Source organism: Daldinia vernicosa, assembly GCF_022497035.1.
Source record: "Daldinia vernicosa strain CBS 139.73 unplaced genomic scaffold F5Y00scaffold_8, whole genome shotgun sequence".
NCBI classification, from domain to species: domain Eukaryota; kingdom Fungi; phylum Ascomycota; class Sordariomycetes; order Xylariales; family Hypoxylaceae; genus Daldinia; species Daldinia vernicosa.
In genome coordinates, this window is record NW_025953924.1 from 131,622 (window position 1) to 150,885 (window position 19,264).

At 46.6% G+C, this 19,264-nt stretch overlaps 7 protein-coding genes across 7 annotated transcripts; 4 read left to right on the forward strand and 3 right to left on the reverse strand.

The window, feature by feature from the left end:
* Positions 1-246: 246 nt before the first annotated feature.
* F5Y00DRAFT_228206 (uncharacterized protein) lies at positions 247-4,931 on the reverse strand. Its single transcript, XM_048006595.1, has 2 exons — positions 4,330-4,931; positions 247-4,272 (listed from the first exon to the last, which is right to left on the reverse strand). Exons 1-2 carry the CDS (start codon positions 4,598-4,600, stop codon positions 578-580), a joined length of 3,966 nt encoding a protein of 1,321 aa, XP_047867855.1. The 5' UTR covers positions 4,601-4,931; the 3' UTR covers positions 247-577.
* A 208-nt stretch (positions 4,932-5,139) lies between these two features.
* Positions 5,140-6,976, forward strand: F5Y00DRAFT_203592 (putative para-hydroxybenzoate-polyprenyltransferase Coq2). Its single transcript, XM_048005399.1, has 2 exons — positions 5,140-5,268; positions 5,580-6,976. The coding sequence occupies exon 2, from the start codon at positions 5,603-5,605 to the stop codon at positions 6,827-6,829; it is 1,227 nt and encodes a 408-aa protein (XP_047867856.1). The 5' UTR covers positions 5,140-5,268; positions 5,580-5,602; the 3' UTR covers positions 6,830-6,976.
* Positions 6,977-7,179: 203 nt separating this feature from the next.
* F5Y00DRAFT_258884 (40S ribosomal protein S23) lies at positions 7,180-7,740 on the reverse strand (the record flags this gene model as incomplete). Its single annotated transcript, XM_048010783.1, has 2 exons — positions 7,180-7,358; positions 7,482-7,740. 2 exons carry the CDS (start codon positions 7,738-7,740, stop codon positions 7,180-7,182), a joined length of 438 nt encoding a protein of 145 aa, XP_047867857.1.
* A 459-nt stretch (positions 7,741-8,199) lies between these two features.
* On the forward strand, positions 8,200-9,425 carry F5Y00DRAFT_228212 (uncharacterized protein). The gene has a single exon (XM_048006596.1). It carries the CDS (start codon positions 8,424-8,426, stop codon positions 9,300-9,302), a length of 879 nt encoding a protein of 292 aa, XP_047867858.1. The 5' UTR covers positions 8,200-8,423; the 3' UTR covers positions 9,303-9,425.
* A 364-nt stretch (positions 9,426-9,789) lies between these two features.
* On the reverse strand, positions 9,790-10,461 carry F5Y00DRAFT_258886 (uncharacterized protein; the record flags this gene model as incomplete). Its single annotated transcript, XM_048010784.1, has 3 exons — positions 9,790-9,819; positions 9,878-9,943; positions 10,108-10,461. 3 exons carry the CDS (start codon positions 10,459-10,461, stop codon positions 9,790-9,792), a joined length of 450 nt encoding a protein of 149 aa, XP_047867859.1.
* A 1,768-nt stretch (positions 10,462-12,229) lies between these two features.
* F5Y00DRAFT_274201 (putative MFS transporter) lies at positions 12,230-14,994 on the forward strand (the record flags this gene model as incomplete). Its single annotated transcript, XM_048013311.1, has 10 exons — positions 12,230-12,550; positions 12,616-12,654; positions 12,723-12,754; positions 12,804-12,978; positions 13,029-13,178; positions 13,358-13,438; positions 13,490-13,554; positions 13,711-14,025; positions 14,300-14,374; positions 14,428-14,994. The coding sequence occupies exons 1-10, from the start codon at positions 12,454-12,456 to the stop codon at positions 14,992-14,994; spliced, it is 1,596 nt and encodes a 531-aa protein (XP_047867860.1). The 5' UTR covers positions 12,230-12,453.
* A 2,660-nt stretch (positions 14,995-17,654) lies between these two features.
* On the forward strand, positions 17,655-18,068 carry F5Y00DRAFT_258888 (cerato-ulmin; the record flags this gene model as incomplete). The annotated part of the gene is made up of 3 exons (XM_048010785.1): positions 17,655-17,820; positions 17,887-17,972; positions 18,027-18,068. The coding sequence occupies 3 exons, from the start codon at positions 17,655-17,657 to the stop codon at positions 18,066-18,068; spliced, it is 294 nt and encodes a 97-aa protein (XP_047867861.1).
* Between the last annotated feature and the right edge of the window lie 1,196 nt (positions 18,069-19,264).

Consider the following 19,264-nt stretch of genomic DNA (forward strand, 5'->3'; position numbering starts at 1 on the left):
ACTTGAAATGGAAGAGCTTAGCAGGGAATCGATGTGTTTGGAATTCAGGGCAATACGGCATGTCCCGACGCAAACCAAGCATTTCGGGCCGATCCACGGTATCGTCAAAAAGACCTTTTACCTTTAGATCGAACGAGCACCACGGGTACCCACAGTTCATATTGGGCTCAGGAACCAGGTACAGAGCTAAGAAGAGCTTTACTTGGGGGTTTCCCCGAAACACCCGGCTCTATGCAACATGGCGATGGATAGTGATACACTATATCTCGGCCTTTTCACGAGCACGCTGGTAATGAGAACTATGAGTATCTCGTTCCTAGCGCCGTTCGGGACATCAACTTTTAATAGACGTTCCTCACTAGCAAGCCGTATTGTGTTAAGTCGACTAGTTATAGTGAATATATTGGAACTTATATAGGGAGCAAGTAATTACTATACAGCGACAGCAACGTACAAGGCGGATCAGCCAAGTTATCAAACCCTAGTACCATAAACGGGGTATCGACCATCAAAGTTAACGCCACGAGAAACGGTTTCTCGGCTATCGAGAAATTAATTCTCTGTTAATTTTCATTAATTACAGGCGGCCTCGCGCTCTAGCACTACCTCTCCCCCTTCCTCTTCCCCGACCGCGTGTAGCAACGAAAGGTTTCCTCGTTGGACCATCGTCAGCGGCTTCCAAGGACGAGTCGCTATCACTACTATCATCCGAAAATGATAGCCTGACAATAGTAGGAGTTCCCAATTTCTTAACAGGTTGTTGCCGCTCTGGGGCCTCATGCTCCGGCGTGGGGCTAGATGAGGGTGAAGACTCGGCTCTCTCATCAGCAGGCTCAAAATCATCATCAACTAGTTCTTTACGGCCCCGTTTCGGGCTGGCCCTACTAGTTTCCTCTGCATTCTCAGTATCTGGCATTGGTTTGCTTCGAGTAGTTGTAACTGCAGGAGTACCTTGGGTCGAAGTTGCTGCAGGGCTTCCCGTTGCACCATCCCTTGTCCGGCGTGAACCAATCCTAATTCTCCTACCCCTTAGAGCCGCTCGTTCTCTCATAGACATAAAACGGGTATCCGGAGGCGTATCATCTGGCTTGGCTATCGCGGGAGATTGCGTTACTCGCCGTCCTGGTGGTCGGCCTCTTTTCCTTACAGAACCCCCACGGGCCGCAGTCGGTCGTGACTGCTCTCCATCATTTGCATCGCCCAGTTCTCGCGCCAGCTGAGCTTCAAGTTCATCTACGGTAACGTCATTCTCATTCTGAGTGCTGTCGGGGTCTTCAGCATCCACCGTGATACTGCCCTCGTCATTTTCAGTATTATTGGGTAAAGATTTTCTCGGCCGTCCTGGCGGGCGGCCACGCTTCTTCCCAGTGGACGGAGTAACAACCGTTCCGATAGAGCTTCGGGGTGGTCGCCCTCGTCTCTTAGCTCCCGGCTGTGGAGTGTTTTGGGCGATAGTTGAATTCTCTCCTTCGCCGCCAGGAAATTGGGTCAAAGCGCGGATTGCATCCGCCGCTAAATCTACAGGGTCTAATTCCTCCGGCACGCCATCTTCGCCCTCAGATCCAAAAATTCTCAGGGGCTTAATTAGAACACTATCATCTGGGTCTTCTGCGGGTTCTTCGGCTTCCACGTACGATGCTCTCGGTTTAGCGTGTCGCAAAGTAGGTCGTAGAGGATCAATAGGAAGAGGAGGCCTCGCTTGCTTAGGTGCTTGCTTAGGTTGAGCAGCTGGTTCATTAGCTTCTCTCGGTTGTGTTTCTGCGATGTCGTCCCCTGGCTGTTCACTAGGGCCGACCGAAGCAGTTAATCTCGTGGGCGTAGATGTGCTATCGCCAAGGGCACCGAGTAAGGCTGGATCCAAGTTGACAAGTTGATCAATATTTCCGGTCTTGGGCTTTTTTCGCTGGTGACTCCTAGGTCCTCTAAAATCGGGATCATCCTCAATCTCCAGTCTTGCCTTTCTCTTCGCAAGTCGCAGCGTCTTTTTAACGTATTCGGACATTTCCGGCTCATTATCTAGAGCATCGGCAGATGGCATCTGGAAAGGATCGAACAAGATTTTATCTGCACTTTCATCTTGGTCATAGAATCCCATTCCCATCATTCGTGCGCGGCCAACCATAGATGGATCGGGATACTGCGATTGATCCGGAAGAACCGAGTCTCCTTCTCCATGTTGTATAGCAGACACGTCGGCGTGGTCAACCTCGTCCACAGGTTCTCCATGCGACATTTCAGCAGCGGGTGCTTGGCCATTCTCATAACTAGCAATGTTTGTCTCAGCATGGTCGAGGAGATGGCTTTGATCTCCATAGCCGTTCATAATTGAATCCTGAAGGGCCGAATCCATTTCGTGCGGAGCGTCTTCTGCGGAATTCAAAGAAGCCAATGGGTCTCTAGCCTTTTCAGCATCTGCCTGCTGCTTTAGACGTTGCATCCGCTTCGTATCCCTCCCACGATTTTCGTCGCCAGTGGCCTTAAGCCAGCCAAGGTTATGTTGCCTGAAGTCGACGATTGATTCAACACTGCGATCGTCCGCAATTGGACGCGTATCATGCCCAAGAAGGGTATTCTTGGGGACATATGGCTGTGTAGTGCCACTCTGTCTACAAGACCCGCAGTTGCAGATATTGAGACATTTGGGACATTGCCAATGTTCCTTCTCCATTGCCATCTGGGGCATCGTATCAAATGCCCGCCACAACACCCCGTAACAATATGCGTTTTGACATGTCGTGCAGAAGTTTAGCTTATATGTGTAGTCTTTGTGGCAACAGACATGACAGCGGTAGACATCGCCCTTCTTAGCCTTGCGTTTCGGCTTCGGCTTCTTCTTGATACGGCCATCCTCGTCGACCTCGGGTTCATCAGATTCCTCTGCTTCAGGTTGAGATGGCTTTGTGATGTCGTTCCAAGGCCGCCTTCGAAGTTGTTCTTGGCAGATCTGGGCTACCGACTTCTTTCCCGTCTTTTTCCGCACAATTTCGATAGGCTGAGGAGATAAATCGATGTCGACAAACCCATCTTGTTGAATAACCATTGATCTCCAAGTTTCATGTTTTTCGATGAGATGGGGCCACTTCCATTGTTCGCACCACTGGAGGCCCGATATACAAATACATGAGCGCCCCATAGCATAGCATTCCATGCAAATATCGTATGTATCTTCGTCGCCGTCGATTAGAGTTCGCACGCAACACTTACAAGTTAAAAAACGGTTGAAAACGTTGGACCGGCAGTATGAACATGTGATATTTGAATCGAATGGAATATATTCAACGTCGGTTTGCTTGTAACCAAACATCTCGTCGACGAGAATCTCGGTGAACAGGCCGAACAAGCGTTTGAAGTCATTAGCCATCTGCTTCATACGAGTGGAATTTTGCATCAGCTCTTGACCAAGACCCAATAACCCAACTTCGGAGTTCTCTTCGTGGGCTTGAAGATCTTTGTAGTACTTCTCCATAGTATAATAGATGATAGCCTTGTTTTTATATTGCTCATCTCGGCAGACTAGTCGCGCCTTGGGTAATGCCTCATGAAGAGCTAAGTCAAGGGTTTCGACTGTTGTTCTATTCCATGCAACTTTCATTGTCCGTGTCCCGCGGTTCCAGACTTGGTGGGGGGCTAAGGGAGGTATAAGGATGAAGTCGCCAACCTTTTGCTCAACGATATAGACGGGAAAGTTGGCCTTCTTCCAGGCGTTGATCTGCGCGAAATGCTTCTCGATTTCAATGTCGTGGCCAAGCATGGAAAGGAAGTACTCTCGAACAACCTCGCGATCCTTGGTCTCAGTCATGAACCAAATCGAACTACCCGCCTTCTCTCCGTTCCGGTCTTCCGAGGCTTCAACCATAATATTCTGGCCCAAGCTCGCGCACATCTCTCGATGCGCAGGCGTATACGTTCCTTCATGGCCGATGTAGCACATTAAATTTTGCGCACGCATCTCCTCGGGTAAGCTGCTCATAAGATCCCCTGCTGTAGCAGGAGTCTTTTCTGGTGCGCCAAAAATGTCGTCATTTCGAGCGTCTGCCCCTGGGTTTTCGCTGATATTCTCATTCATATAGAAGACATTTGGAGGGATGACCTTCTTTAGGTGGTTATACCACTCGGGAGGACAGTCTATATCCTTCAGATAAAGACGCTGGCGCCGATCGTCGCGGAAATTCGTAGGGGTCCATTGATTAGTCAACTGTCGCATCGATCGCAAGTAATGGCCAGTGGTCATTGGGATATCGGTCTGTGCTGTTATATCACGAACATTTTCCTCTACCAGCCCCTATTAGTATTTCTAAGCGCTGTATATGACGAAAGCGAAAGACTCACGTTTCTTATCGTAAGTCTTCTCCAACCATGCGGCACTGAATAAATCTGATGGGAGGACTTTATTCCAGCCTTCTATAACTAATGGTCGGCCTCCCTCGATAACATGAAGTTGTACTAGCTTCTCAAAGCCAGCAGGACCAAGGCGCCTGATCTGTGCGGTAGAGATCCGTACAACCCAGTCGAAGTTCGGGGTGCGATCGACAAGAGCATGGAGGTCGAGATCTGGAGGGATTGGGTCGAATTTAGCTTGGGGATGTAACGTGGTCGGCATTTTAGCGATTACTCGAGGTATACACTAAGAGCTAGTGATTTGAAGAGTCGGGTTTCGGAGAGGCGGAAAGGGGTTATGAAGCGACGGCGGGGTTCGCGAAGATTGTGATCACCTTCAGACGCGCCTCACGGAGTTGTACCAATCGCGATGGTATTCGCAAAGGACAACCAACGCAATATACATAGTATCCCATATGCTTTTTAATTTGATAGGCCTATCGTGGAGTATCCTAGATGCTATGGGAAAAGGTTGCCAGCTTCTACCCGCGGAACAAAGGCGTTGCAGCAATTTAATGCTCTTGGTAAAATGCGACGCACTTGCAGCGCGAGGCTGGAGGCGAGGAAGCTATGACAATAAATTTAGAGACGATAACGGAAAGCGCAAACTGGATGACAGATAAGTACTTAGGTACCTACCCACTAGCGATAACTCATGTATGTTGTAATCGCACAGGTCCAGTGCTTCGCATGCATGTATCGAAGTACCTAAGGTTAGGATGAATTGCGGTAGGCTCGGTACCTCGAGTTTGTGCGCAGACCCGTACAACCTCCAGACTTATAGAAAATAAATAGCTTTTTCAAACTCCAGCAATTTCTCAACATGACTTTAATTAGTATGTGAAATGGTTATAAACTCGAAGTGACAACTATTTCCTTTTAGTCTCAGTGGTAGGTCTTCATTCCCTTAGTTTACTTGACAGTGAGTTAGTAGTTCACCTCTTAGGAAACAAATATGAATATAAAAAATCTGATGAGTTTATCAAATACTCACCACTCACTTAGGTAGTTATTACTACCCTTTATATAATAACATAGTCTATAGCGAAGATCGGTATTTCATACTGTTATCATGTTAGCCTTATGTAGTGAATGGAAATTTTCTATATAGGGCTTCTCAAATCTGACACCGTCTCATCCTATCAGTCACTGCTTAATCAAAATCTTCAACCTCGCTAGAAATCCAGCTAACAAGTCTCCAGAAGTCGATACACCCCTGAGAAAGATGCCTCGCCTCCTTATACCCAAAGGCACAAAGTCTCTGGTGTCTCACAGTCTAATATCTCCGGATTTAAAATTATCGAGACAACTCCATAATGTCTCCAGAGGTGTCTCATGTTACCTACAAAACGCAACATCAGCCTCAACAACCCTCGGTTTTCCCAGGCCAAGGCAGATAGTTTCAGTGCACTCACAACCTATAAGCCAGCGAAAAGCCCACACCGTCGATTCACCATCCTCAGCAGTCATTCCAGAACCCTACTCACCACCCACATCAGGCATTCTATCCCGTCTGCCTAAGTCATGGGTTCCCTACGGAGAGCTCATCCGAATCGATAAACCCACAGGGACATATTATCTATTCTTCCCATGCTTATTCTCAACACTGATGGCGGCTCCGCTCACCACCCCCATGGCTACACCATTGTCCGTTGTTGGTACCACTGCTCTCTTCTTCGCCGGTGCCCTCGTCATGCGTGGTGCCGGCTGCTCCATCAACGACCTCTGGGATCAGAACTTAGACAAGCACGTAACACGGACGCGACATCGGCCCCTGGCACGTGGCGCTATCACGCCCTTCAAAGCCCTGACATATACAGGGGCGCAGCTCCTAACCGGCCTCGGGATCTTGCTGCAATTCCCGACCTCATGTCTCTTCTATGGTATTCCAAGCTTGATATTCGTGGCTTCGTACCCTCTCGCCAAGCGCGTGACGTATTACCCGCAATTCGTCTTAGGCCTGACTTTTTCTTGGGGCGCCATCATGGGCTTTCCCGCTCTGGGGGTAGACTTGTTGTCAAATAGTGCCGCCTTAAGTGCGGCTGCTCTACTTTACGCAAGCAATATAGCCTGGACTGTACTATACGATATGATCTATGCGCACATGGACATCAAGGATGATGCCAAGGCAGGAATCAAAAGCATTGCCCTCAAGCATGACGCTGATACGAAGAAAATCCTGTCCGGGTTAGCGGTAGCACAAATAGGCCTTCTTGGAGCCGCCGGCATGACAGTAGGCGCCGGACCAGCTTTCTTCATCGGGAGCTGCGGTGGTGCTGCTCTGACATTGGGCTGGATGATAAAGAGAGTAAATCTCAAGGACGTGAAGGACTGCTGGTGGTGGTTCGTTAACGGATGCTGGATCACTGGAGGCGCGATCAGTCTCGGTCTTGGAGTTGACTACCTGTTAAAATACGCCGAAGAAGACAAGAGACAATCTTTAGAGAATTAGGCTTCAACCATAATGTATAGTTATGTGTATATAACGGAATTCAATGTCGGGTTTGGGATAGATGTTACCTAAGGTAGGTAATTAGAAAGCATCTACTCTGCTCTTAGACCGATTATTTCCGCATTAGATTAGGTAGTCACGATAATCACGATAGACTCTAGAAGAATTACAGGTATTGCTTTGGCGACGCAGAATCTCTATTTGTGGATCTCGTCTGCCTGTGAATGAGTATCAAGGCCCGAACCTATGATGCCGTGATGAAACAAAGCAAGCCGTATCGACTCCGCATGCCCAATGAACCTTCTCTCGTTGCACATTTTCCTTAATTTCCTTCGTCCCCGACCGAACATCTATGATCTCGGCTTCTCCTTCTTCTCCTTCCATAGAGCTAACAGACCGACACCGGAAACCTTGACGACCTTGAATCGCACACCGGGAATATCACCCTTGGCCTTGCCCTTGCGACCGAAACCGGCAAGTAGGACTTCGTCGTTCTCGTCCACGAAGTTCAAGCAACCGTCATTGGGGACTAGAATTAAACCGCGTCAGCTAATTTGCACTCAAAAACAAAGGAATTATCGCTCTCTTAGATATCCCTTCCCGCGAAGCCAGCCGCCTCAGACACGTAGAATAAAAGTAGGGGTATTCGTACCGAAAGCAGTAACCTTCTTTCCGTTCTTGATGAGTTGGACACGGACACACTTTCGGATAGCAGAGTTGGGCTGCTTGGCTTCGACACCGACCTTCTCGAGGACGATACCCTTGGCGTGAGAGGAACCACCGAACGGCGACGACTTGAAAGCGGTACCGAGAGCGCGCTTCTTGTATCCGAGATCGGCCCACTTCTGCTCCTTTCGGTGCATGCGCAGCTTACGGGCTGCGTTGAGTCCACGAGGCTTTCCTTTACCCATGATTGCTGTAGTAGAGGAGTCGCACGGTCAGCAAATGTAGACTCGAGGGCGCAAAAAAAATTATTTATCGTAGTCGAAGGGAACGAGGTAAAAGAGGATTGGTAGCAACGTATTGACCAAAGCCAAAAACCGATGCAGATCGATCGTGAATGAGGAATTGAATTGACTTACCGATTTGTATGTGGTATCGCTGAAAAATGGGTGTTGAAGTCTTGCTTGGATGGATGTGGATGGATAGATTGGCTAGCGGTTCGTGGATGTGATGTTTCTTCGGTTAATTTTTTCCACAAGACCAGAGGTGGAAAATAATTGCTAAGGGTTTCTTCGCCCTAGTCCCCCCAGCTGTGGCCGGATGTTAATTGTGGGTCATATACAGATTAGTCCATCTCCACATTAAAATTTCGGTACATAGGTACATACCCGTATCGAAGTGGCTGAGTACCTGATAAATTCATCTAAGCCACATTAATAACGGAGACTTGCCCTGTGCATGGACCATGACGCGTGTGTGCGTCCCTTCGCATCTTCATCATAGGCAACTTCAAAACTGACCAGTCATATTCGCCAATTACAATATCTCGCTCTCCAGGCCAGCCTGGCTTCTGGACTGCCCTTCTTAATAGGGCTATTTGAAAGGAGTTGTATTGATATTGATTGTATTCTCATACTGGCAAAATGTAGCAATGGATGACCTCAAACTAACACCGAGCAATTCTAAAGCTCGCGACCCTCCTAGGTTATTCCTCCATCCCTCTCCAACAACATCACATGTATCGCTCTCGGGAATGGTCGCTGCTAGCCCGGCAGTTCCGCCTGCTGTTGCCTCAATTTCGAACACACGAGAAAATGCTAGCGGCGCATCTATCCAGCAGTCCCAAGCTACCCACTCGCTTGCGCGAACAGGTTCGTTGTTAAATACACGAAACCGCGCGCCTGTCGGCCGACTCCATACTGCAGACTCTACCCGCACTGCTGATAGAACCGATGCCTTGTGGGCTGAAATGCAAGCGACTCTAGAAGAGGTCGAGCTGTCGGCAAGCGGAGGTACTCACGTTTTCGGACCGGAGCATGACCGCAAGCTCGCCGAGTTACGTGCGGCCCAAATTAAGCTAGCCCAAGCATGGGCAAGAAGCGAGGCTGACGACTCAATCGAACCGACGGCTGCGAACGAGGTGCTAAACCTTAAAGGAGCTTTAGGTGAGATTGGCGTATCTGCTACTGGGGTAGCCCTTGGTCCTACGATATCCTCAAGCGTCGGGAAGGCGGCGGTAGAAGGTACAGAAGGAGGAAAAAGCACAGTTGGTACAGGCAGCGCACGACCTGGAAGTAGTGGGACTGGCCGCGAGCGGTTAGGCGCTAAGCTCGAAGAAGAAACGGAGAAGGATATCCTTCTAGCAAGAAATAGGAGAGAGGCGAACGATCGCTACTTTTCAAAGATAGACCAAGGAGTTAGGGACGTTGTCGAGAAATTAGAAGAAGTGGCTATCGCCATGAGAGCTGTCGAGGAGGAAACGCGTAACATCTGGGGCGACAGCGCTATACCAGATAATGTAAGGGTTTAAGGAGGACATCCTGGAATTATGCATATACATTACGAAGATCAGATGCCCTTACGCATTGGTCTAGTATAGGTATTGGGACATAACGATATTCGATGATGGTTTCACTCATGCATATACAATCGGCGTGGGTACGTAAAGGGACAAAGGGGATTGTATTGGCCTGATGAGGCTGCTAACACACCTGCAACAACTTGGCAGTTGGTGCATGATGGTCGAAGAATGAGTGGCTTGTGCCAGTAAACCACTCGGGGTATAAGTCTTCATAATATGGTATCCTTAACATTGGTCCATCTCCTGGGCCAAATACTCATTTCTCATAACGCGTATCGTGCTCATAATATAACCACTCCACACGTCTACTCCTCGGTCTCAGCTGAGTCCCTTCTCATCCAATACCCAAGCTTTCTTCCTGGATTATGGATACAGATCGGATCGGGGTGTTGTCCTGGGTAGGGGTTAGGAATACATCCCTAACCCCTACCCGCAGTCACGCAGACGCGACTAGGTCCCGCGGCGTCTAGCAGCTCCAGTCAGTATGTAGATCTTTATAGGGCAGAAGAACGTTCGAGACTCACCGTCGCCTCCGCAGTAGCGGAGACAATAGCCACGGCGGCCATGACAGCGACAAAGATGGAGAACATCTTGACGGCTGTTAACAATGACGGAAGTTGGTTGGTTGGTTTTGGTGATGTTTGACAAGGCAAAAAGCCCCTAGATCATCCAAAGAGAACGTCTCGTTTCCCGGAGAGGGTCTGTAGGTTTTTATAGACATACACTTCTCTTCCTACGCACACATATTCCTTACCTTAGATCGGACCCGGTTCGCACATTTGGGTGCGTCTTGCCACCCCTCACTGCCCTTAGAGTTACGGTCAAGACTAAATTGAGGTTGGGAAGCAGATTCCGACACTTTCATTGGATGGAATATCCAATCTGGACCCAATTTGGAGGGGTTGGGGTCAAATCCCCAACCCCTGGGTCTCTCACCGCCGGGCGTAGTGAACTCGAAATTCGGAACACAACCATACAACGACGTCCATTTTAGGCATGGTAAAGCTGCAATAAAGCAGACGTTCTGCCAACGAGCGGACACCACGACCAATAGATCTTTGGCTCTGTGAGACCCGGCAGCGAGATTTAATGTCTTGGCGAACTTCATTGCCAACACATGCATCGATCGATAGGTTCTATTCGGCCGGTACTTCGTCCGTCAAGGCCGACGACCGGATCAGATCCGCTGGAATGGGGAGATCGAAAAAGACATAATTATTATTATAACAGTAGACCAGGAACAAACACAATTCATACTTCAGATCTCGGTCCCTCGAAGACGCACCAAGACACGACTGGAATTCTATATCCTAACATCCCGATATCTTACGATACTTAACACACCGGATGGTCTAACCGAGACTAGGACAGCATATCTCTTGAGACAACGCAATCATCGAATCATCAGGGAATTAACTCGAATGGAAATAAGCATTTCCGTTCTACTTACCCTTGAGGGTAAGAACCGTATTAGTATTAATAACTAGAAAATCCCGAAAAGGTCTCCCGGCTCTTCCGGACGGTTCCTATGTTCAAGGGTAGCATCATTCGGTTGTTTGTGCTCGAAGAGCAATGCGCTGGTGATAATTGTAGCCATGCACAACTATTACAGAAAAGAAGACGCCAATACGCTCGTTTTCGCAAGGGAAGACTTTATGTTTTACGCCACTTCCCTAGGACTCATTTTTACGTGCTATTTCTAAAGTCGGCCTAGTAACCCTGTTATATTTTCCACACCGGGCTCGACCGGCCGAGGTACGCCAAGCGCTCGGACTCAACGGCCGCGCGCGATGCCATCGTCAGTTCCCGGGTGTATGTTCCAAAGCTGCTCTATCCAAGCACGATCATAACAGGTACATAAAAAGCATAATAATACATTAATGATAAATTGATCATAAGGGCCCTCGCTTATTAGATACTTAGTAGGCGCTTATTAAGGAGTTTGTCCTACTGTAAGTACCAGAAATGCCAAGGCAACTATACCCTATTTTAATCCTCATATCAGTTGCCGGGCTTGTCGTAGGAAGACGCTATACAAACTAAGCATCTTCTAACCCTAGCCACAAATTCTAGATTCCTTTGGTAAGCTCTAACGCGAAACTCATCTCTTCGGCTGATAATTGGCAATGTAAACCCTTCATTATTCGGATCAGTTTCATACAAACATTTCCAAAGCATCGAATCAATGATGCTGTTAAAACCCATGTCGATAAATAATCGATATATTCGGTACCTTAGTAGATAACCACCGAAATGATGACAGTTACTTTAAAAGTCCTTTTAAGGGCAAAATTTCTCTCGTGCTGCAATCTTCCAACATCTAATATCAACTATACTTTAGCTTTACACAAGTTAGTATCCTATAAGGTGTAAGGTAATTTCATAAGCAACCATATAATAATTAAATACTAGTAGGTATGAGCAAAGAATAACCATGAGTGTCTAAGATATGTAAACAAGCCGACCAGTATAGCGCGGTTGAACCCACGCAGGAAACGTACCGGGTATGTCAACAAGGCCAGTATTCAGCTTTTGTCCCGAGTATTTGGGCCAACATAGATGGATCGCGGTAGTTGTTTCTACCAAGCAAAGTGCCTCTAGCAGATAACGCAACCAGGAAATTTACGCGAAGCTGAAGTACGAAAACACGTGTCTTCGACGAGCTTCAGGGACTGCATACGTAGTAGTATATCAAACCAACCCCTGGCATCGTTGCCGATCAATAAGAAGAAGAAGAAAAAGCGTAGGTAGTAGAGACCCTCGGTTAGAGGATTTCGGCTCTATTAGTATGGCCTCTCCGTAGCGATAAGATGCAATCATCAATTCCTATTACGGGTAGCGGTACGACCCTAGACGTTGATAGCTTCCTTCCCCGCGTTTTAGATAGATGGTCGAGAACCCTCCGCAGTCTTGGCTAGGAACCACGACGCTGGCAGATACGAGATCTGATCGCGAAGGCCTCAGTCCCTAATGAGAAAACCGCGTAACATACGTACATACATACATATACTAATGACCTGCATCAGCCGCATCGCTCCCCCGCGTTTTAACGTCCTCTCTTCCCTTGGCTTTCCAGGTTCCTGGTAACGTCTGATATACGATGACTTCAAAGGTCGGCGCCCATGGCAGAGGCCACCTCGTGCATAGCCATGCGCATGAGGAGGGCATCCCAGGGACTGTAAATCTTCAAGCTGCCGGTATGCCACTCTGGAGTATTCTTTGACGTTCGAAGGTTAACTTAATGGCTTGTGACACTTTGTAGAGGGCGACGATACGGTCTATGGCATGGCCCTCTTCCCAGGTTATTATATCCTCCGAGTCCTTTGGGATATCCATTGATTGGCTTAATTTTGGCTAACACTCTCAAAGTTCCTGCCGAGGATCCAAATGATCCTTTACAGGTATGTTTCGTGAAGATGTGAACAGGGGCGGGTTCTAATGTGACAATAGTGGTCCAACTTCAAGAAGACCATGATCCTCATAATCTGCTCGTTTTACTCGTTTCTCGCCAATGCGTCCGTCATTGGGCCGTCCCCATACATCGACCTCTGGGCTGAAGAGTTTGATATCTCGCCCGCCGTAGCATCTGAGCTGATATCTTATCCCAATCTCGCCTTTGGGTTTGGTATGTTGGTGCTATGCGGCAAGAGAAGAAGCAATGCTAATACAATGAAGGCTCTTTAATTTTTGTGCCCATGTACTTGAAGTACGGCCGACGACCGGTCATGCTGTTCTCTCTTGTTACGTTCGCAGCCGGTCTAATAGGGGCGTCTCAATGTACTTCATTCAGTGGCCTAATGGCAGCCCGTGTAATACACGGCTTCGGTTCCTGCGGGTAGGTTCCCGACAAAATCTCATCATATATAGTAGCTAATATTCAATAGTAAGCGAGATGCTCATATCTTATTATTTAGGCGATATTCACCTAGGTTCAACTAAGATTACGCTTAAAATCTAGAACGTCATAAGTTAGAAACTAATATGTTGTCTTAACATCAAAACAGTATGCGAAGCATTACCGGTACAGTTAGTCAATGATATATTCTTCTTACACGAAAGGGGCAAGCGAATTGGGTACTATACAGGTAATGAATATGGCATCGATCTTTATCCAGTATATCTCTAACGTCTAGCAGTCTGTCTATGTCTCGGTACTTTTGCCTCATTACCTGCTGGATATATGCTCTCTGGCGGTCACGGCGTATGTAACGTTCAAAGTTTGCTTCTCCCTTTCCTCGCCTACCTTGGGTGTCAGCATTTCTACATAAGTTCGCCAAAGGAGCCAATACCCCTGAAATACTTACTCACTTCTAGACTCCTCCCCAAAAGAATTAACTGCTAACTTTTAGTGATTCAGTGGAGGCTTTTCTTCTACGTAGAGTTTGCGTTCGCCGTAGCACTTCTTATACTAGCTTTTTTCTTCGTCGAAGAGACGTCCTATAACCGCCAGGCCCACGCAGCACCTTCCACACCACCAAACGAGTTGGAAAAGGAGGGTGCCCGAGAGGTCGAAAAGGGGACTCAACAGGCTGACCTTATTGTTCCATCGCGTAAAAGCTTCCTGGAAACATTGAGTTTGCGGGGAAGAGTTGATTCTAACGTCCCATTCTTTACGACGATGATTCGCTCATTCAGTTACTTCCGTATGAGACCCCTTTTCCTTTTACTGGTCGTTTTGGGGAGTGGCCGCCTTCTATTTCGAGGCCCCTGGACCCATTATTAAAGGGAATAACTACTGACGGATTTCAAGTTGTTCCCCAATCACTTTGGGTTATTACCACGTTTGGGATCAATGGTAAGCATAAATACCAGTTTAATTAGGCGTGATTCCTTCCGCTTGTCCTAGTTGCTAACGCACTTGAAGTACGTCATACAGTTATTATCTATTCCCCTAAAGGAATAATCTTGAAAATACGCGGTAACATTGAAGTATTAACGTGCAGTAGATTGGCCTATCGGCACTATCCTTTTCTTACACTTTCCCGATTTTAATTACATCGCCGCCTTACAACTGGACAGTGGTATGTTGCTTTCGTATAAGCGTTACTCACATCTCGATTAACATACAATACAGACCAACTCGGGACTCTTTGCCATCGCCGCTGTGGTGGGTTACGGACTTGCTGTTCCTTTTACCTCGTCATCAGACAGGCTTGCAGCTTTCTTTACGAAGCGTAATAATGGAATCCGGGAGGCCGAAATGCGCTTGGGGGTCATGGTAATTCCGATGATTGTAGGGCCTGCAGGAATTGTCCTGTATGGATTAACGGCAGAGCGAGGCTTACATTGGATATGCTTCTTTATTGGAGGGGCCATGAATTACTGGGCCGCGTACTTTTACTTCTCCTTTACGCTTGCATATGCAGTTGACTCCTATTACGCTAACACGTCTGAGATGCTCATCGCGATGAACATCGGGAAGCAAATTATCTCTTTTGGGTTCGGGCTAAAAGTACTGACTTGGGTATTGGAATCTGGGTATGGTGTTGTCATGTCTGGGATCTTTGCCGGTGTGCTACTAGCTAACAACCTCGTACTCATAATCTTTATGGTATGGGGAAAGAGAATTAGAATATTCTTGTCACAGACTTGGCTTGCAAGGTTCCATTTTCGGAGTATTCGGGAGGTTACTACGCATTAGTTGGTGGATTACGCCGGACACGAATGACCGCGAGATACTGAGCTCGACCCCATAGAGGTCGCTTTCTGGCCTGGGCTGGACATACTTTCAACAATAACAGGTACCTGGGTAAATATTATTTATGTAGAATCTAGGCAGTGTCTATATTTGATACTATTATTATTGTTAATTACTCAAATAGACACAGCTTTTTCACAGGTGATTTAACAACAACACATCGTGTGACCTCCTATTTTCTCCTATTTTTTCTTTCGACAAAGCTAGCTGCCGAACTTATCAGCCGCGCAACTAATGCAGCTTCTGCAGGTGGCGGATTCACCGGACGCTAGGTAATAAGCTCCGCAAAACCTCAACAGCAACGACATACGAAATTTCGAGCTTTGCCGCTGGACCGGTAAGCCTAGCAGGGTATGCGATCGGTCGCGGTACCACCTAAGAGACGTAGAAACAAGATGGAAATCCTGTTTGTGTGACAGAGAGACAGGAACGGCAATAAGGTGTTCAAATTGATTTCCGTAAATTAATTTGTCGTTTAGGTAGGTTAAGTTAGGTACTGAGATGTGATTCGGTAGACCAATCTTTTCTTTAAGGCTCCCGACAGCCGAGTTCCGCGGTCAAGGTTGTAAGGCGAGAAATGACATCGGCCTGCATTGCCGCGTATCGTCCGAACTTATCCCCGGAGCAATCTCAACGTCCCGTCCCATAGCGCCCGTGCATTAGCCTTCTTACCTGGAACCTGGCTGGCTGACCTTTAGCTCGATTGGGTCACCAATACGCCAACACAACACGCTTACACGTATCGAGAACGGAACGCAAGACGGGAAGATTGCGCGAGGCCAGGTCCACATCCAAGAAGCCTTAGAAGTTCAATAAGCTAGTGACAAACAGAAAAGACTTCTTCTAGTTATACGAAAGTAAATATTCTATCGTCAAGGTCGATCTATATTCTGATCTATATTATATACGTGTATTCCGTACTTGCTAACTGTAGGTGTGATGGGAAGAGATTTTACCATCTGCCGAGCATCGGAATTTGACCAGTCATCTTGAGAGTAACGAAAGACGGTACGCGGACTGCTCTAGATTCAACTGGCCCTGTCAGCCTGTCTTAGCAAGCCAGCTCAGCCATCCGTTTGGCTGGCGTAATTGTCACTGCACGCCTAAGCCTTAAATTTTGCCCAAGCTCCTGTTAGATCTGGTTCAACTTGAGGATCGCTAAGTTAGCTCAGATCCGTAAGTGGGGAATTATATTAACCAGCTTACGAATATAAACGGTTGCCAAGATTTTATACACCTGGAGGTAGTGTATTATTAGTGTCTAGACCCGGCACTAGACAATAAACTATCATTTGTCGAATCAGGCGTTGCGGCTGAAGCAATGTAACATATATAAATATGCCTGGAGAAGATCGTAATTATACAGTCATTATGTGGTATCCATCAGCTAACGTTATCCAGGTACCCAACGCAGACAGGTCTAAGGATTTGCGGGGGTCGCATTAAGGATGCTGGAGTGGCTGAATTAACCCTGTCTAGCCAGGCACGAATACATAGTACTATAATCTCTAGTTAGCTACACGTAAGTAGGTTTAGTATACGAGGTTTGATATGGATAATGCACCTGTACTTCTCCTGGGATTTGGATAAGCCAACATGGAAAGTAGGAGTTTGAATAGCGAGTGTCTAACCGCTGAGGACTTCCTCTTATGACGAACTATAAGTACTAGGTAGCTTTAGATTTATAGCTATTATTACAGTATTTGTTCGAAACTATGCCTAATATCGAACCGTAATAGGACGGCGTCTAGGATAAGCCTTATGCCGTAACACAAAAAAGCTTTACACTCATGACGCCCTAATAGGCGACCTCCGAGTACTACTATAACGCCAAACACAAACTTACCCGGAGGAGCCAACAAAAACGGACAGAACATCGTCATGTATACGCTTAAGGTTAAAATATGCAAAATATCAAAATAAAGAAATACGAATGTATAGGTACTAGTCCTTAAATAGCCCCGAATGACGCATATCCCTAAAGAGGTTTGAGAAGACCGGCCCTTCATCCGGAACGCTCAACATTGGTACAGAAAATTGCAACATGCAATTGCAACATTAGTGTCGTTGTCGTAGTTATCTCTCATTGGTTATTCTCGGTTAACGCTTGCTTAGAAAGACTCTTCAAATCAAGTTCATCAAGTTCATCAAGTTCTCATAGTGGATCATTTACCCTATCAAGTAATAGGAGCTAGTCATACAGACTTTGAATCGCCCTCCTAATTTGCTTTACAGAGGTTGTTTCTGTCGTTGACTGCTTTCACGAACGAAGCTCATAGGCTGGTGGCTATTCTATATTGGAGTCATGTGCATTATTTCGATCCACCGTGCTAAGCTTACTCTATGTCACCGCTACGTTGCCTAGGTAGTGTCGTGAAGTCGACGAGGCCTTGGTGAAGAGCCTTGACCATCAGATGGCCTGATCATGGGCAATAAGGAAGACTGTCTTCGAATATAAGAAGCCATGATCCTCTTAGTTCATCTCAGGTTTTTTTTTCTTCATCCGCAACCAGATTCATCTTTGCAAACAGGTCAACCATCATCTCTGCTTCTTACACATACACCGAGCCTTCGAGTTCCTCAAAGCCCAAAATACAATCAAAATGCAGCTGTCTACCTTCTTCGTCACCTTCCTGGCTACCGCCGTCCTCGCCAACCCTACCAAGCGTGGATATGAAACTGCCTACGACCCTTGCAGTGGCCTTGAAGACACTCCTCAATGCTGTGCCACCGACGTTCTTGGTATAGCAGATCTTGACTGCGCTGCCCGTAAGGATATCTCCAATGTTTATCATCTAGAGATTTTAATTTTTACTAACAATCCTTCTATAACAGCCAGCTTGGTTCCCGTCAACGCGCCTGACTTCAAGAATATCTGCGCTGCCGTTGGAAAGCAAGCCCGCTGCTGTCTCCTACCCCTCGTAAGTACTATTGGACTTCACCATAGTTATACATACATTAACGAGCCTTTCTAGCTTAACCAGGACATCGCTTGCTCGACCCCCGCTGGAGTCTAAGAGACGAGGTAAAAGGCATCATGCAAGGTTTCTAGGGAAAAAGGCAACACTCGGATAGAAGTTATTTCTCTTCAAAATACTTCGACTCGTCAATATTTCTCGGAGTGGGCCTCGGTCATGGCAGATGAGATGGTTGTGATGGATTGTCACTCCTTTAGACTTATACATTGAATTGAAAGTGGAAATTTTTCCATCCTACACGAATATTTGACGTTTCAGCAATCGTGTGATTAGGTTATTTTGCAATTCTTCATATCGCGTATCCTAATCCCAGAGTTTATAGAGTGTTATGTTGTGTTTAAAGCTCTGGAATCTCTAAATCATCCCTTTAACTGGCATAAAACAGCAAACCCACTATTTTCGGTATCAATACATATATCAAAATCGGCTAAAGAAGATAAACTGGCTCTATATTATTAGATTAGCCAATCATATTTATTATAAAGGCATATTACAAGTTTTTTATGTCAATGAATCGCGTTGAACTTTACGTACTCTACCGATTATAAAGGGCTTGCTGTTTTATGCCAGTCAAGGGGATATCTTAGTTAACGGGAGAATGATGTTAGGATTCTAGATTATTCATTCAGATGAAAGGATGAAGGTACGCTGGATACAGCCCCAAACGCACTAAATAGTGTAAATATTCGTCGGGAAAAATCATAATCAAAAGGATGTGACATAATGGTGCGAGGATATTAATGGCTTTCCGGACGTTGCGCATTGATTGAGGAAACGGCTAAGATTTAGGGATATCACCAAGCCAATAAAAAGTTGTCGTGAGGCTAAGAAGATGGTCATATTTACTCATGGATCTTGACTAACTTTTTGAACCTATTTGGTCCAGATACGACGTTGCATCAACCGCGTCTAACTACAAACCTACTATACTAACACAACATAATAAACGACTGGCACAGGGAGGCCAATACATAGAGCGTAGACTACATATTAAAAAGCACGTCATGTGGTTCAAAAAAAAAAAAATCAAGTTCTGAAGTGGTAGGTATTTCAGGTGTCAAAAAGCCTGCTACGCTTAGCTATAAAGCTCTCGCCCAACCCCTTTATACACCACAGCGTAGAGCAATAAGGAAGCCACTAGGATGCGGAAAATTCAACAATTGACAGTCCAGTCCTTCATCAAACCTATCCCATAAACACATCCTAGCAACGGTTCATCTCGTATCCCATCCAGA

Bases quoted from the DNA above. Each gene is read 5' to 3' on its own strand.
- F5Y00DRAFT_228206 (XM_048006595.1), bottom strand. From the start codon at position 4,600: ATGCCGACCACGTTACATCCCCAAGCTAAATTCGACCCAATCCCTCCA. The intron at 4,273-4,329 runs GTGAGTCTTTCG...AGGGGCTGGTAG, and splicing joins GAAGACTTACGATAAGAAAC to AGGAAAATGTTCGTGATATA.
- F5Y00DRAFT_203592 (XM_048005399.1), top strand. From the start codon at position 5,603: ATGCCTCGCCTCCTTATACCCAAAGGCACAAAGTCTCTGGTGTCTCAC.
- F5Y00DRAFT_228212 (XM_048006596.1), top strand. From the start codon at position 8,424: ATGGATGACCTCAAACTAACACCGAGCAATTCTAAAGCTCGCGACCCT.